Source organism: Erinaceus europaeus, chromosome 13 (genome assembly GCF_950295315.1).
Source record: "Erinaceus europaeus chromosome 13, mEriEur2.1, whole genome shotgun sequence".
NCBI classification, from domain to species: Eukaryota; Metazoa; Chordata; class Mammalia; order Eulipotyphla; family Erinaceidae; genus Erinaceus; species Erinaceus europaeus.
The window spans coordinates 13194803-13212423 of record NC_080174.1 but is presented as its reverse complement, the minus strand read 5'-3'; the positions used below and the strand labels follow the sequence as shown (position 1 = coordinate 13212423).

Sequence of the window (17621 nt, the reverse complement as noted above, 5' to 3'; positions counted from 1 at the left end):
AATAAATGTTAAAAAAAAGGAAATGAAAGTACTTACTTCAAACAAATCTAGACATTGAGTATAGAGATGAGAAATATTATTGGTTTTGTTAAACTTAGTCATCTGTGTACAGAGCCTTTGATTTGGGAGTAGATCCTTGATTTGTTGAGAACTATAAGCAGTAACTATCAGTATTTGAACAAGTGAGTTTTAATTATTTAAACATGGAGGGGCAGGCGTGCACCGTGTGTGTGTAATGAAGGGAACTGTGTGTGCGTGTGCGTGTGCGTGTGCGTGTGCGTGTGCGTGTGCGTGTGTGTGTGTGTGTGTAATCAAGGGAAGGGGTGTTTGGAGTTCATTTCAAGTGAAAATTATGGCCAGGATGGAACATGTGGATTTATATATAGAGGAATTCTCATTTTAGTTCATCTAATTATAAGTGAAGATGACTTACTTGGTCATCTGAAGGTTAATGTACCTATTTAAAAACCTGGTTAGAACCCCCAGGCTGGGCTGGCTTCACAAGTAGTGAAGCAGATCTGCAGGGCTTTTTCTGTCCCCTCCTCTGCCTTCCTCTCCTTTCTCGACCTCTCTCTGTCCTATCCAACAACAACAACAACAACAACAACAACAACAAGGGCAGCAAAAAATGAGAAAAATAGCCTCCAGGAGCAGTGGATTTCTAATGCTAGCTCCAAGCCCCAGCGATAACCCTGGAGGAAAAAAAAAAAGACTGATTCAGTAGAAATTTTCCCACAAACTAAAATGTCTAAAATTCTTTTATTTAACAGCTTGGGAGGTGGCTTAGTGGCTAGAGCATCAAACTTAAAAGCATGGAATGTGCTGGAGTGAAGCTTTTTTCTCACTAGCTAATACATAAATACAATTTTTAAAAGTCTCTATTTGTTCTTAGATTCCCCTTAATTACCACTTTTTTTTTTTGCCACCAGAGTTGTTGCTGGGGCTCAGTGCCTGCACTACAAATCCACCCATCCTGGAAGCCAGTGTTTTCCTTTTTTTTTTCTTTCTATTTTTATTTGATAAGATACAGAGAAATTGAGAGGGGAGGGGAGATAGAGAGGAGTAGAAAAAGAGACACCTGTGGACCTACTTCATTGCTCATGAAGGTTTCCCCTTGCAAGCTGGGAGTGGGGATTTGTGCAAGGAGACATGTGATTTTTTTAAATGAGCAAATAGACAACCTCTTTTTATCTCTTTTAAAAAAATTAAAATTCTTTATTTATTTATTGGATAATGACAGAAATTGAGAAGGAAGGGGGAGACAAAGAGGAAGAGAGACAGCCCTGCTTCACCACTAGCAAAGCTTTCCCCCTGCAGGTGGGGACCAGGGGCTTGAATCTGGATTCTTGCACATTGTAACATGAGCACTCAACCAGATATGCCACCACCAGGCCCCCAGTGATATGTGCCTTTAACCAGGTGGGCCACCACCCAGCCCCATCTTTTTTTTTTTTTTAAGTTGTAATTAAAAGCTGAGTTTCAAGCACAAAGGAGGAAGCATACCATGGATGAGGAAAAACGTGATCTAAGGATTTCTCAGAAAGAAACTGGTGAATTTTTATACAGTTTTGGAAGCTCTGCTTGAATGACTGGATTCATTGTCCAAAAACTTCATGTGAGTGGCTGCAGTTTCTCGTTCTTTGCCACCCTTTTGAATTTTAAATATTTTTATTTATTACTGGACAGAGACAGAGAGGAATTGAGAGGGGAGGGGGAGATAGAGTGGGAAAGAGACAGAGAGGCACCTGCAGCCCTGTTTCACCACTTGTGAAGCCTTCCCCCTGCTGAGAACCAGGGGCTTGAACCTGGGTCCTTGCACACTGTAATGGGTGTGCTTAACCAGGTGCACTACTGCCTGGTCCCTTGAAGACATAATCTTCAGAGGAATAAGAGAGATTTTTGCATAGTCTCTCCATCATACACAAAGCATTGAGGTGATCTTGTTTTGACTGGTGAGTTGAATTGGTTATAGCCGGTGCTGACTCATCTGGATTCACGCCAGGTGTCTGGAGCAGGAGACAGACACTAAGTAGGGGAATTCCTTTTCCCTCCTTCTCCCCTTCATTGATAAGAGTTCCATTTTGCTGAGTTGCTCACCCTCTTGGGGACTGGCTATGTGTTCAGAGTGGAAAATCATCCATACTTCCCACTCCATGGCAGGTGGAAATGATGCATAGAAAGCTGACCAGGCCCAGTGACTCAATCTCGGAGAGTCCTGGCTTATCCATGACAGGTTTGGTGGATGACCCACCTTCTTACCGACAGTTGGCTTCCTCTATGGGACACAGATCTTCATTCAGCTTGGCTGTCACCCACCCCTTATCATCACAAGGATCCACACCACATTTCACCCCCTCCCAGTTTCCTTCCCCTCTTCAAGTCTTAATCTATCCTTATGGTGTATGGCTGGCTGGTGGCACTTTGGGAAAGTCCCTACATTCCTTCTTTGGGAAAACACCAAAGAGAAGAGAACAAAGACAATTCTAAATCTGGGTAGAACAAATCTGGGGCATCAGCTGATTAATGAACCAGAAGTTCCAGGGCAAAGTTGCCAGTGACTATGCAACTGTTTTTATTTTTATTTATTTATTTATTTTTGCTCTGACACTATCCTTACATAACTGTGGCTCTCTCCACCTTAGAAAGTGTCTGGAGGAAACTGCCTTGGCTATCTAGATTATCTCCCAGAAACTCCTTTGAGCAGCTGCCAGCAACCTTTACCCACCAGTTGTTTAAACATTCATTAAAAAGCCGCTGACTTGTGTTCGAGCATCTTTGTGGTTTCTTTCAGTTGCCTGAACAGAAATGCATTGTTAGGCTCAACAGAAATACATTAATGTCTCCCTATAATTTCACACACTAACACATGCAGTTTTCTGTTTATAGCTTCACGCCCCATCCCCTTTGCCCAAAGCCTTACAATAAGCTCATTCATTGGAGACTCTGCTGGGCTACATGGTGTTTTTATTTTAAAGGAGATTTAGTCAGTGCAGTGCCTTTCCCATCTATAAAGAAGCCGTTTGGAAAGTGCAAGCGAGGTTGGCTAGCTGACAGAGGAGGGAATGCAATTCTAGAACTGAAAAGATCTTTTATTTCAGCGCAATGCTTGTTCTCTGAATGTCCCATAGTCTAGCCACCATCAGGCCTCCTGCTATATATATATATGTATATGTATATGTATATGTATATGTATATGTATATGTATATGTATATGTATATGTATATGTATATGTATATGTATATGTATATGTATATGTATATGTATATGTATATGTATATGTATATGTATATGTATATATGTGTATATATGTGTATATATGTGTATATATATGTATATATATATGTATATATATGCATATATATATATTTTTCACCTATGACTAGACAGGCATTTTCTTTTCAAGGGGAGAGAGGGGCTGGTTTGAAGAGAATGCTTCCAGACTCCCTAAGATGATTGCACACACCTTGCCTCCTCAATCCTCAATCCTTCACTCAATGGCTGGGGCAGTGATATGAATAGGAATGTATTTGGAGGAGGGGTCAGGCAGGAGTTGGGAGGGGAGGAAGCCCTTCTCTGAAGCCCTTGGCGCGCTCCCCTTCTAGACCAAGGTGCCCAGTCCCCTGTACCCAACCCCTGTCCCCAGCAGAGACCGCGGGTGACCAGCTTTCAGCTGGAACAGAGCTTGGCCGGCTCGCCTGGCTCCAGCCGCAAGCGGGTCCTCCCGGGTGTCTACACTCTGGGGCCAGCCCGTGTCTGCGCGCGCACATCCCGCCTCAGAGCGCACAGCTCCGGAGCCAGAGCCGGAGCCAGAAACGTGGCCAGAAACCGTCTGCAGGGCAGAGGCCAGGTCCCCAGAGGCCAGGCCGGAGGGTCCGGACTGCTACAGCTGCATCTTTTAAATTTATTTTTAAAGGTTTTGTTTATTAGTGACTTAATATTAATTTACAAAAGTATGAGATAACAGGGGTATAATTCCGCACCATTCCCACCACCAGTGTTCTGTGACCCCTTTTCCTCCATTGGAAACGGCAGTAGTTCTCCCAAAGGTCACATATATGGGCTATTATTAATATATATATGGCATTACCATTTTTTCCTATGGTCCTGCCTTCTCTTCCTTTTCTAAGTCACACCCACACTTATTGCTACTCCCGAATGTCCTTCCTTTTTGTCCTTTTCTTTCTCCCCTTGCTGATGGAGTTGGAGTTCAGAGCCCTGTGCTCATCTTCCCCTAACATTTGTCCCCCTCCGGGGGTACAGGCCAGCACTCTGTCCGGGGTGCAGAAGGTAGCGGCGGCGTCTTTAAGGCTGCGGTCCCCGCCCCTCCCTGGTCCCCGCCCAGCTCGGCGTCGGAGCCCGGAGCCGGCGTGCGCGGCCGGGGAGCAGGTGGCAGCCCCGCGCATGCTGCGGCCGGCCGGGAGCTGGTAGCTGCGCCGAGCGCAGGGCGCGTCCTCCTGCGGCCGCTGTCGGGCTCCACGCGGCGGGGACATGTCGGTGGCGACGGGCAGCAGCGAGGCGGCCGGCGGGGCGAGCGGCGGGGGCGCACGGGTGTTCTTCCAGAGCCCTCGGGGCGGCGCGGGCGGCAGCCCGGGCTCCAGCAGCGCCTCTGGCTCCTCCCGGGAGGACTCGGGGGGCGCAGCGGGGCAGGTGCAGCAGCAGCAGCAGCAGCAGCAGCAGCAGCAACAGCAGCAGCAGCGACGCCACCAGCAGGGGAAAGTGACCGTGAAATACGACCGCAAGGAGCTTCGGAAGCGGCTGGTGCTGGAGGAGTGGATCGTGGAGCAGCTGGGGCAGCTGTATGGCTGCGAGGTACTTGTTTTGTTTCGCGGGGTCTGGAAGATCCAGCACCCCCCACCCCTGGGTGCCCCCCCACACGCTTACGCCGAGGGCACCAGCCCTGGGGTGCGCGCCACCACCCTGTGTTGGGGAAACCAGCCCCGTGAGTCAGGTGGGGTGCGTTCTCTGGATCCCCTGCCTGCGTTCAGCAGAAGCTTCAGGGGAGCCTCCTTGTTAGTCCCGGGGGAAAGGGGTGTTGGATCCTGCAAAAGGCATTGTATTTCTGGGACCTCCTGCTTTCCAGGCCATGTGAGGCTCAGGGCAAGGCGCGGACGACAGCTGTTTCCAAGGGATCCTGGCACCCTGATTTTTTAAAAAAATATTTATTTATTTATTCCCTTTTGTTGCCCTTGTTGTTTTATTGTTGTAGTTATTATTGTTGTTGTCGTTGTTGGATAAGACAGAGAGAAATGGAGAGAGGAGGGGATAGACACCTGCAGACCTGCTTCACCGCCTGTGAAGCGACTCCCCTGCAGGTGGGGAGCCGGGGTTCGAACCGGGGCCCTTATGCCGGTCCTTGTGCTTTGCGCCACCTGCACTTAACCCGCTGCACTACAGCCCGACTCCCCCCCCCCTTTTTTTTTTTTAATGGAAAGGTAGCTGAGAAGAGACTCAAAAGCTGTTTTAAGAAGGGATCTCAGGGGCTTCGTGAAAATTTACATCACAGTTGTGGTAGGGACAATGTCCCTTTACCATCCAGCCTCAATGTATGTCCCTGTAACAAGTCTTTGCTATACAGAAGCTGCAGATATTTGACTCCATTGGAGCTTGTCTATGCCTCCTCCCCACCTCCTCCCTCTTCTTCTCCCTCTCCCTCCTTTTCTTCCTCTCCCTCTCCCTCTCCACACTCACTATGGATGGGTACGGAGTGAGAGCATTGGACAGTCTGGGAGGGTGCAGGAAAGGCAGCCATCCTGGGGGTGGTGTGCATGCAGGACCCCCTTAAACCCAGGAGCTCCTGCTCTGCCTGGACCATTGTGACGGCCCCACACAGTTTAGGGACTAAAGTCACCCAGAATGATGTGCACGAGTCTGGTGTGAGAAGGAATTGTTCAGAATGGGGTGGAACAAGCAACACACTAGAAAAATGAACCAAATCCAAAGGATCTCCCGGGACTGTCTTTAATAGCAGTGATTCTAGAGAAGTCTTCTCTTCAGGGACTGGAGTTGGAGAGGGCAGGGGGGCATAATAAAGATAATAAAGAGGATTAATAATTAAATGGTAGGCTTCTAAATTAAAACTGGGTTTGTGCCCATAGAATTGATGAGCTCTTTAGCAAAAGGGAAACCAAACCAACCAACCAAACCAAACAGAAGGGGCTGGGGAAACAGCATAATGGTTCTGCAAAAGACTTTCATGCCTGAAGCTCTGAGATCCCATGTTCAGTCCCCAGCACTGCTATAACACCAGAGCTCAGCAGTGTCCTGGTGTGTGTATCTTTGTCTGTCTCTGCTTCATTTAAATGAATAAATAAAATAAAATAAATAAGATTACTTTTTAAAAAGAAAAGGAACACCTTTTTTTTTTTTTTTTTTTTTTTAAAGAATTAAACCATTAACCGCCCTATTAACCTTCCAGTGGAGGGGATGAGAGACAACACGTTGGTGGTGGAAATTGTATGGGATTGTAACCCTGTCATCTCACAATCTTCTTGATCATTACTAAATTACTAATAAAAAAATAAAAACAAACAGATGAACTCCCTGGCTTTTCCACTGCTTTGGGGGGGCATTCTGTAATTCACACACTTTATGATGTACTGTGAATACACATTTCCTTGAATATTCTCATCGCCCAAGGAAACAGCATTCTCATTAGGGATTACTGACGGATGATCATGATATCATGAAGCTTCATTGTGTGACTAACGGGCTTGTAAAAAGTATAGTGCTTCTTCAGCCTAGGTCTTGTAAAAAGCCATTTAATTGCATACAAAAAACCTGGCCCCACTAAGAGGTGATCATGGGATGTTTTTCATAGGAAGTTGGCGAAACTTTCTAAAGAAGCAGGAGATCTGGTTTAGATAGGATCACTGTGGATGTGCTTGGTCTTGCCTCTGCACAGTCCAATTAATTTTCATTTAGTTCACACTGGCCTTTGCGTTCCACTTTGGACTTGCAGGAGACTCGAGTTAATAGGGGAAAAAATGACTGCTAAAGCTAACAATGCTTTAGCAATTCTTCTTTTCTGGGAAACTAATTAGATGTGGCTCAGGGAACTAGAAAGAATTTCAGTTCTTCAGCAGGTTGCCAAATCATGTATTTTAAAAAGTGGACAATAATTGGAAGAAAATGAAGGGATGGATGTTTACTGTATTGAACCTGTAGGTTATCTGCATATCTTAAAGGCTAAGTATGACCTTGAATCTTTGTACGTCTCCCATTTGAAGCCTTCAATGTCTAATAAACAAAGCTAGACCTTTGCAAAAGAGGTGTGTGTGTGTGTGTGTGTGTGTGTGTGTGTGTGTGCACGCGTGTTGAGATGGTACAGGAGCCTATTGCTGTTCACACATCATTAGAACATGGCTAGTATTTCTCTCCAAGTTGTTCTGCCATTTTAGGTTGAAGGAATAGAAATCTGTGAGATTGTTGGCACTTTGTAGGGAAAGGACTATGCTGGTAATATACCTTCGTGTAATACTAAAAAGCATGGGGATATATATATATATATATATATATATATATGTTTTTTTTTTCCATCCAGCTCTTTCCTTACTGGCAAGACTCTATTTTAGCCTAGCTTCTCTTGTCTGATAGTTTCAAGTATTTCATTGTCTGGTTTGTGCACCCTGGCTTAGAACTCTGAATCTTATGTAAAGGTTGTGTGTAAAGGTTGTAATGTAATGGTTGTATGTAAAGGTTGGGGCACACCCTTCTTACCCTTAAATGGTGAATGTTGATTCTATGAAACTAACTCAGAAAGCCAATTTGTCAGACTTCCAACTGGTTAAAGACTTGAGGGCTTTGCCAAGTTGTGGGCAGAAGATGAACATGTATCTAATTTCAGAATAGCTTGTATGGGGGCAAGTCCATAGTTCAGTGACTTGGCCTTTTGGAATAGAAAGCAAGTGATCTTTTGGAGTGGTTTAAATCTTGACATTGAAACATGAAAAAGGAATGGGAAGGAAGAAACACACACTATCATATCACTTTCTGGCTGTGGGTCTAAGTAGTAGTTTGTAGGGGGCCGGTTTCTCACTTAACAGCATTTTAGAGAGTGTCAGTTCTGTACCAGGTGCTATTTTGGACTCTGTGAATGCACCAGTTCATCTAGTTCGGGCAACAACTTGACAAAGAGGGTGCTACTGTTGTGTCTGATTTACAGATGAGGAGACACTGAGAGAATAAGAGGCTGTCCCAAGCTCACACACTTCATGAGTGGCGGGGAATGGGGCATGAACCTAGAGAGTGTGATCCCAGGTTGTGACCACCAGGTTTGCCTGTAACTTTGCAAGTTCAGTAGGAGAGAATCAATGGATAGGGGCCAGGTGATGGCCCACCTTGTTAAGCATACACATTACATGGCCCGAGGACCTGGGTTCAAGCCTCCAATCCCCACCTGCAGGGGGAAAGCTTCACAAGTGGTGAAGCAGGACTGCAAGTGTCTCTCTGTCCCTCTCCCTGTCCATCTCTCCCTCCCCTCTCAATTTCTTTCTGTCTTTATCCAATAATAAATTAATTAATACTAAAAATTAAAGAAGGCGGGAGTCGGGCAGTAGTGCAGCGGGTTAAGCTCAGGTGACTCAGAGCGCAAGGACAAGCAGAAGGATTCCGGTTGGAGCCCCAGGCTCCCCACCTGCAGGGAAGTCTCTTCACAAGCAGTGAAACAAGTCTGCAGGTGTCTATCTTTCTCTCCCCCTCTCTGCCTTCCCCTCCTCTCTCCATTTCTCTCTGTCCTATCCAACAACGATGACATCAATAACAGCAGTAATAACTACAATAAAACAACAAGGACAACAAAAGGGAGTAAATAAAGAAATATTCAAAAACATAAAGAAGGCATAAAAAGAAAAAATATTGGAAATGAACAGAGATCATGTCTAAATATTTCAAAGCGATGAGTCCAGTGAGAGTGCATTTATCCAGAAATGGTTCTAACCATCTCCCTCAACAATGCAGTCTTTTGAAGAGTGGAATTTTGAATTTCCAGAGTTCTTGGGGACTTGAAAGGGGAGAATCCACCTCCAGACCTAGGCAGGGCTCGCTTCCATTGCTGCCCACCTGTGGTCCAGTCTCACTGGGCAAGGGCACTGCATTCATCCACTCCATCCACCTAGCATCCCATCTCTGCCCACACTCTCTGTCACTCTTAATCACACCTCTGATTCATATCACTGGCAAACTCCCCTCTTGGGAAGGACAGTTCTGTTTGTGCCCTTGAAGTGGATGGATTCCGGGGAAGGGAATTCGGGGGGAGTGACCTAAACCTAAAACCACAGGGGCACCACCAGTTCTGGGCAGGTAGGTCTAGGTGGTTCCAGGAACTCTGGGAAGTTGGGTGTGGCCAAGGGTGAGGCCCAGCCTGAGGATGGTATTTGGAACATCATGTGACAGTCTTTGGATACAGTTAAATACTTTTGAAGACTTTTTTTAAAGGTGATTCACTTATGGTTATTTTCCATTTTATTTTCTTATATTTTCGGTTAGGAATTTGGCTATTATGTAACTATTACCTCTATATTCCCATTTAAAGATATCTGTTTTTAAAGCATTCGATTTGTGTCTTAAGTAATTATATCCTTTGTCCTCCCAGAGAGAGAGAGAGAGGGAGAGAGGGAGAGAAGGAGAGAGAGAGAGGGAGAGAGAGAGGGAGAGAGAGAAGGAGAGAGAGGGAGAGGGAGAGAAAGAGAGGGAGAGAGAGGGAGAGAGAGAGAGAGGGGGAGAGAGAAGGAGAGAGAGGGAGAGGGAGAGAAAGAGGGAGAGAGAGGGAGAGAGAGAGGGAGAGAGAAGGAGAGAGAGGGAGAGGGAGAGAAAGAGAGGGAGAGAGAGAGAGAGGGAGAGGGAGAAGGAGACAGAGGGAGAGAGAGGGAGAGGGAGAAGGAGACAGAGGGAGAGAGAGGGAGAGAGAGAGAGAGGGAGGAATCAGGCCACTGCTCTGCCATTGCTGTAGCACCAGAGATCAAACAAAATCAAGGTCTCCTGTGTATAAGGCGTGCACTCTACCACTGAGCCATCTCCTGACCCAGGAACACAGAGTCCCGTATCTCCTGCAAACATTGATGTGTGTGTGTGTGTGTGTGTGTGTGTGTGTGTGTGTCTGTGTGTGTCTGTGTGTGTCTGTGTATGTGTATATATATATTTGCCACCAGGGTTATTGCTGGGGCTTAGTGCCTGCACTATGAATCCACTGCACCTCTGGCCATTTTTTTTGTCCTGTTTTTTGGATAGGACAGAGAGAAATTGAGAGGGGAGGGGAAGACAGAATGAAAGAAAGATAGACACCTGCAGACCTGCTTCACGGCTTGGGAAACGACCCCCCTGCAAGTGGGAAACCAGGGGTTTGAACAAGGATCCTTGCGCGGGTCATTGTGCTTCTTCTTACTATGCGCACTTAACCTGGTGCACCACTGTTCAGCCCCCAAACCTTGATACTTTTTAAGAGGTATCTTAAAAATGGCTTAGTAGCTCCTTGGACAGGTACTGCAAGGTGACTTACTGTATCAGTCATAGCAATTTTCCCCATCTTGCCGTGTGTCAAGATAACATCTGTGCTTTGAGTTTTGCAATTTGAGTTGTGTGGAGAAAAAAAAAAAAGCCTGTTGTTAACTGCAGATTATGGAACCGTCTACAGTAGCTGAGTTATGCACAGAGGTGTGGACATTGCTGGCTTATCCTGACCGCCCATTTTAGGAGGGGTTTCTCTGCTGTTTGGCAATATAAACTGGCTTCTGGCAGGCTACACCTTTTTATCTGCCTTTACTCACTACCATCCTCATTCTTTAAATCAGTCTTTTTATTTCGGATTTATTCTCTTTTATTTAAGGCTTTTTTTTTTTTGCAAGAGATAGAGAAAGTTTGGGGATGAAAGGATGGGAAAGAAAGGGTGGGGGAGAGAGAGAGAGAGAGACTACTTGAGAGACCTGCGGCACTATTTCACCACTCGTGAAGGTTCCTCCACTACAGATGGGTACCTGGGGCGTGACCTGGGCCTTGCCCATGATAATGAGTTTGCTCCATCAGTTACACCACTGCTCAGCCTCTAAATCAGTGTTTTTAAAAAGTCATTTTCCCCTCCATGCTCCTCCTCCTCCCCTGCCCCACCCCTCTCCCCTCTCCTTCTGCTTTCCTCCCCCTTCTTCCCTCCCCTCCCCTTTTCCTCTCCTCCCCTCCTCCTCTCCCCTCCCCTTCTCCTCTCCCTTCCCCTTCTCCTCTCCTACTCTCCCCTCCCCTCCTCTCCTCTCCCTATCCTGTCCCCTCCCCTACTTCAACTGACACTTTAAGAAAGAGACAGAAATGGGAAGAAATCATAGCACCAAAGCTTCCTTCAGTGTGATGGGAGCTGGGCTTAAACCTGGGTCATGCACACGGCGAAGTAGCACACCAAAAAGTTTTCTGACAATGCCCCAGAGAACGAAATGCCTTTAGATACAGAAATCCCTCCCTGTACAGACACAGGGTTCTCTGTGCAAACAGAAACACCTGAGCCACCACTTAATTCATTGTGTGCTAAAGGCAAAGAACATTACAAAGGAAACAGACTCTGACTGTAATGTTTAAATATAATATCCTCTTCTGTTTCGTTCCCAGAACTGCTGGTTGTGACCCTCTCAGCTGACTTCATAGCACGTGTTTGGATTGTGACCTACAGTTTAACAAACGCTGCTCTTGGAAGGGAAACAGCCTAGACACACCCCATAGAATCAGCTGACACGGGGCCTGGTGGTGGTGCACCTGGTTGAGCTCTCGTGTTACCATGCGAACGCACCCAGGTTCAAGCCCAGGGTCCCCACCTGCAGGGGAGAAGCTTCACAAGAAATGAATCAGGGCTGCAGGTGCCTCTTTTTCCCTCTCTATCTCCCCCTCCGCTCTCAATTTCTCTCTGTCCTATCTATTGAATACATATTAAAAAAAATAAGAAAAATTAGCTAACATTCACCGAATGTTCTCTCAATGTCAGACTTGGACTATGCAGTCCTAGTAATGATCTCTGGTGCCCCCAATTGACGGCTGTGGGAACTGAGGCACCAAGGGATTGAGAAGTTGGGATGTGGCAGAGAGCAGGGCTGTGTGTACAAGTTTAGTGTTCCTGAGCCGGGTCCATTTAGTCAGGTACACTGCAGTGCTTGCCAAAGTGGGATAGAATCTGGATCCTTCTGTGACCCCCCCTTTTTTTTTTTACCACTTATTACTAGCTCTCCAGCAGTGACTGCTATAGCTTCTGAAATGACTGATGCTATAAGTGGAGACACCATTGTCAGTGGGATTAATTAATTTACAGAACTAGAGCCTAGTGTATGCATGATACCTCTATTCCTGCAAACTGCTTTTTCCAGGAGTTGAGTGGTGACACACCTAGTTAAGCACACAAGCACAAGAAACCAAAGTCAAGCCCTGTTTTCCACTTGCACCATTGGAGAAGTAGGCCTGCAGGTGTCTGTCTTTATCTCCCTCTCCCTCTCTTCCCCCCCCTCCTTTTTTTTTTTTTTTCCTTTTCCAGGGTTATTGCTGGGGCTTGGTGCCTGCACTATGAAATCCACTGCTCCTGTGGGTATTTTTTGGTTTTACTTTTATTTATTTATTTTTAATAAGACAGAGAGAAATTGGGAGGGAAGGGGAAGACAGAGAGGGAGAGAGAAAGGTAGACACCTGAAGACCTGCTTCACTGCTTGTGAAGCGACCCCCTGCAGGTGAGAAGTTAGGGGCTCAAACGGGGATCCTTGAGTGGTCCTTGTGCTTCATAGTATGTGCGATTAACCCGCTGAACTACCACTCGCCCCCCCCCTCCCCGCGCCTCTTTCAATTTTTCTCTGTCCTACTAAAAATTATAAAGAAAAAAGGCCACCAGGAGTGGTGGATTTGTAGTGCCATCACTGAGCCCTGGTGACAACAAACCCTGTGGCAACAAAACAAACAAAAAACCTCTGCTTTTCATTCAAATAGAAACAGAGAAGAGGAGAGACACCTTGCTACCAGAACTTCCTCCCAGACCGAACCCACTTCTGTTTGGTGCCTGGGGCGCTCTCTCCATCCCAGGCTTGTGTCAGCCTCAGGCCTCTGGTTTCAGTTCAGGCCTTTGTTTCTGCATCCCCACACTCTCCAGCCTTAAGTCAGCCTGGTCAATGACTTTTGTTAGTAGCTCAGCTGTCTTACTAGAAGCTTCTGCTTGATGCTCAAGGGCTTGTGACTGTCTTTGGCGAATCCCCACTCATGCAGGCATGAGGCATTTGAGAGCGAACAGGCTTCTCAATGAGAAACTACTTCCCAAGGGAGAAAGAAAAAAAAAAAAAGCCCTCCATGACCTCAATCTCTAAAATATTAAGGTATCAATTCAACCTGCTCAAGGTCTGTGAATACAAGAATTCTAAATTGTCTAAAGTAGAAAAAAAAAAACGGTATTTAACATTTCCCACTTAGGTTAGGGCTGCTGGGCACAAGTGGCAGTGGGTAGAGAAAACGCTGTGAAGTGAGGGGATGCTGAAGTCCACACCTCAGCATCGCGTAGTAACTAGAGATCAGGAGATTTCCTTAGCCCCCTCACCCCCTGCCTTTGTTAAAGTAAATCACACTTGCCTCTTTGCAGGGTTGTTACAGGATGGGATGGCACCAAGGATGGGAGCTGAAATTTAGTTGTTAATTTGGACCGTATCTAGCCACTCACTACTGTTTTTTTTGTTTGTTTTTCTCCGGTTGGATAGGATGGTGCAGAGAGTAGATGGCCTAAGATTTCCACAAAAAAAACCTGTATTACTGTTTGGTAACAGTATTGGGGGAAGAATAGATGGGTACTTTAGGGTCAGAGTTGCACACGTGCGTGTGCATGTGCGTGTGTGTGTGTGTGTTTTAACTTCAGTGGGGATAAAGATTCTATATATTGTCCCCCTGAACTTGAGTTGGTACAGCTGTTTCCTACATTATCCCCACCTCCTCCTTTCCCTTGCATCTTCCATACTCTGCAGTGACCTGTGTGTTTCCATCTATGTGCAGAGAAATTTGACTTCATCAGTTTTAAGGCAGGATCATTCTTTTTTTTAAGTCTGAAATTTCTTTTAAAAAAATTATATTTATTTATTGGATAGAGACAGCCAAAAATTGAGAGGGAAGAGGGAGGTAGGGAGAGAGAGAGAGAGAGAGAGAAAGAGAAGGAGAGAGAGAGAGAGGGAGAGAGAGAGGGAGAGGGGTAGAGAGAGAGAGAAAACACCTGCAGCACTGCTTCACCATTTGCCCCTGCAACTGGGGACCAGGGACTTTCCCCCTGCAACTGGGGACCAGGGACTTGAACCTGGGTTTGTGAGAATTGTTACATGTGAGCTCAGCCAGGTGTGCCGCCATCTGGCCCCAAGGCAGGATCATTTTTTAGCTGTGTGTCTAGTATACTACATGTCTTCAACCATTCATGATTTTTTTTTAAATTAAAAAAAAAATTTTAAAAATATTTACTTTATTTATTTATTTATTCCCTTTTGTTGCCCTTGTTGTTTTATTGTTGTAGTTATTATTGTTGTTGTTGTTGTTGGATAGGACAGAGAGAAATGGAGAGAGGAGGGGAAGACAGAGAGGAGGAGAGAAAGATAGACACCTGCAGACCTGCTTCACCGCCTGTGAAGCGACTCCCCTGCAGGTGGGGAGCCGGGGTTCGAACCGGGATCCTTATGCCGATCCTTGTGCTTTGCGCCACCTGCGCTTTACCCGCTGCGCTACAGCCTGACTCCCTCATGATTTTTTTTTTTTTCTGCATGAATAAAAGAAAATGAGTCAGTCTTAGGAAACCGTTAAAAATCATGGAGATTTGACAGTTGAATTAGTTGGTAGGGTTTCATTATCTTAGTCAGTGCTGGGGAGAAAATAGTCTATGCTTAGGGACTGGGTGATGGCACACCCAGTAGAGCACATGTGTTACGATGTGCAAGGACCTGGGTTCAAGCTCGCCATCCCCACCTGCATGGTGGAGCAGTGCTATAGGGGTCTTTTTTTCTTTTTCTCTCTCCTTCTCTGTTTCCTTTCCTGTCCCCATTTCTATCTCTATCCAATAAATCAATAAAATCTTCAAGACTAAAGGAAATGATGTGCTTCTGTGAATGATAATCTGTATCACACTCCAGTATTATCCTGATGTAGTTCACCTTTGATGAAAAACAAACGCCAGCCTCCATGCACTTGTCAGCCCCACGTAGGGCTTTAAAGATAGTGGGAGCTGGTATTTTCAGCTTTGCCTCTCCCATGCATGCTCTTTCTGCTGTCCTTGCCCTTGACATGTGGTAGCTTCTAGTGTCTTTCTTCTCTTCCTAGCTTTGAAAGGACCTTTTGCCATTCTTGGTTCGACTCAAAGTCCTCCGCCAAGAAGCTGGCTCCTTCTCACCGGAGGGAAGGAGGATTGTTTTATTTCCCATGTGATATATATATATGCCACGCCCCACTCAACTCCACAATGATGGGTCTGACAGGGTCAGCACCCTAGAAAACTCTCTTCAAGGAAGAAGAATTCTGGGAGTGGGTCTTGGCATCCTGAGCAGATCTAAATTGGAAACTCTGATGATTATTTTCATTATGTACATGGTAATGATGCCATGTCATCGGGGACGAACAGCCCCTGTTCCCAGATTAGATACAGATGAACAGGAAATGAGGTGGACGAAGCTAGGGGTCATCAAATACATAAAGTTTTAGGAAAAATTCTTAATAATACTTACTCACCTCCTCTTATGAAATATGTTAAAACTCTACGTAAAATACTATCTGCTAAGCCTGCTGCTCAAAAATACATCACCCCATGAAGTACAACATTTCTGTAAAACCGCAAGGCCATTACTTTCTGTATTCAGATATTGTTTATGTAAGGTTGAAGGATATATAAACTCTCACTTGCTAAATAAAACTTGAGTTCAGATTCACCCTCCAACAGAGTGTGGTGTATTCTGTTCTCCTTCTGACCCACCCTGGTGGTCACCTTCAGAGTCCCCTGATATCCTTCCTGCTGCTCCTCCGCCTGAGCGGTCCGTCGCATATATATATACACACACACACACTACGTGTATGATTTTTGTGCTGCTTTTTCTCATCTCTTGTCTCCTCTACTTGGTTATTTCTAACCTTAGCCTGTCTTTGCAGGGTGCCTCATCTGTTATTCTTTTTTTTTCTTTTTTGCCTCCAGGGTTATTGCTGGGGATCAGTGCCTGCACCATGAATCCATTGCTCCTGGAGGCCATTCCCCCACCTTTTGTTGCCCTTGTAGCCTTGTTGTGGTTATTATTGTTGTTGATGTCGCTCGTTGTTGGATAGGGCAGAGAGAAATGGAGAGAGGAGGGGAGATAAAGAGGAAGAGAGACAGATAGACACCTACAGACCTGCTTCACCGCCTGTGAAGTGACTCCCCTGAAGATGGGGAGCCGGGGGCTTGAGCCAGGATCCTTACGCCGGTCCTTGTGCTTTGCACCATGTGCACTTAACCCGCTGCACTGCTAACCCCACCCCCCAAGTCTTTCTTATAACCATTATGCTGTCTCCCCAGCCCTTCTCCTGACTTTTACTCTATTGTCTAGCTGTTCTTTCTGGCTCCTTTCTGCCTTCCTTTTCATTGTGCGGAGTCTTTCCAGCACCCACCCCCCATCTTTGCTCTCACTGGATATTATGAACATTCCCATGTTTCCAACTGCTGTCCATATGCTGACAGCACTTAAATTTATGTGTTTCGCCCAGATCTGTCTTCTGAGCATCTGCCACATTCAGACAGTTTTGACATGGACAGCTATTTCTACTTAGGTGCCTGTCCTGTGGGAAAATCTGGAGTGAATTGTCCTGAAGAAGGGTTTCCCACCTTCCCCCTCACACCTACTCCTCCTCAGGGCTCTCCATGAGTAGCAGGTGCTGCTGTCAGCAGATGCCCCAGCTAATGAGCTCACTGTCCCCCTTACCCCTTGCCTGTCACACCCAGCAGTCTAGACAAGGCTGATTGGTGCTTGTCCTTGATCCATCTGCAGTCTGGCTCTTCGAATTCTTACTCCTCCTACTTTCATCTAGTATCTGGGCTGGACTCCATCATTTCTCACCTATCTCCTTTTACTTAAAGTGCTTCTAGTACCAGTCCTCCTAGGATCACTAACAGTTCTCTGCAGTCACTGCTCTTTCCTACTATTTCTGCCCCTAATTTATTGGGTTGTCAGTAAAGTTGTAACGCATTTTTGCACAGAAAAACGTAGAAAAATACATCATGGCTTTTCTGATAACCCAGTAGCTCCCAGTAGAAGTGCAAACAATTTCTACATGTTCTTATACAGTCAGGTAACTTAATTTTTTATAAATGTATTTATGTGTGTGTGTGTGTGTGTGTGTGTGTGTGTGTGTGTGTGTGTGTGTGAGAGAGAGAGAGAGAGAGAGAGAGAGAGAGAGAGAACAAGCCAGAGATGGAACTCCAGACCTAGGCCACTTCCAGTAACTTTCTGCAGTGGATGGTGTTTTCTTCATTTAATAGGGAGAGAAACAGCAGCCTACCCCAGCCAGAGATACTGCTCTTTGTCCTTGCCCAATGTCATGCAGACTCCAGAGTCACATGGTCGCAGTGCGACCCCTGCTGCAGGCAGCTCGATTGACTGAGTTCTCATTGCATACCTGTCACTCATAAGCTCTGTTG

At 45.9% G+C, this 17621-nt stretch overlaps 1 protein-coding gene across 1 annotated transcript in view; it reads left to right on the top strand.

Annotated features, from left to right (window-relative positions):
* Nucleotides 1–4459: 4459 nt before the first annotated feature.
* Nucleotides 4460–17621, top strand: part of PPP1R14C (protein phosphatase 1 regulatory inhibitor subunit 14C) — a 97929-nt gene continuing 84767 nt past the window's right edge. Inside the window, exon 1 of the mRNA XM_007515967.3 lies at nucleotides 4460–4810. Coding sequence (XP_007516029.2) covers nucleotides 4490–4810 — 321 coding nt within the window. The 5' untranslated portion in view covers nucleotides 4460–4489. The remainder of the gene's footprint in view (nucleotides 4811–17621) is intronic.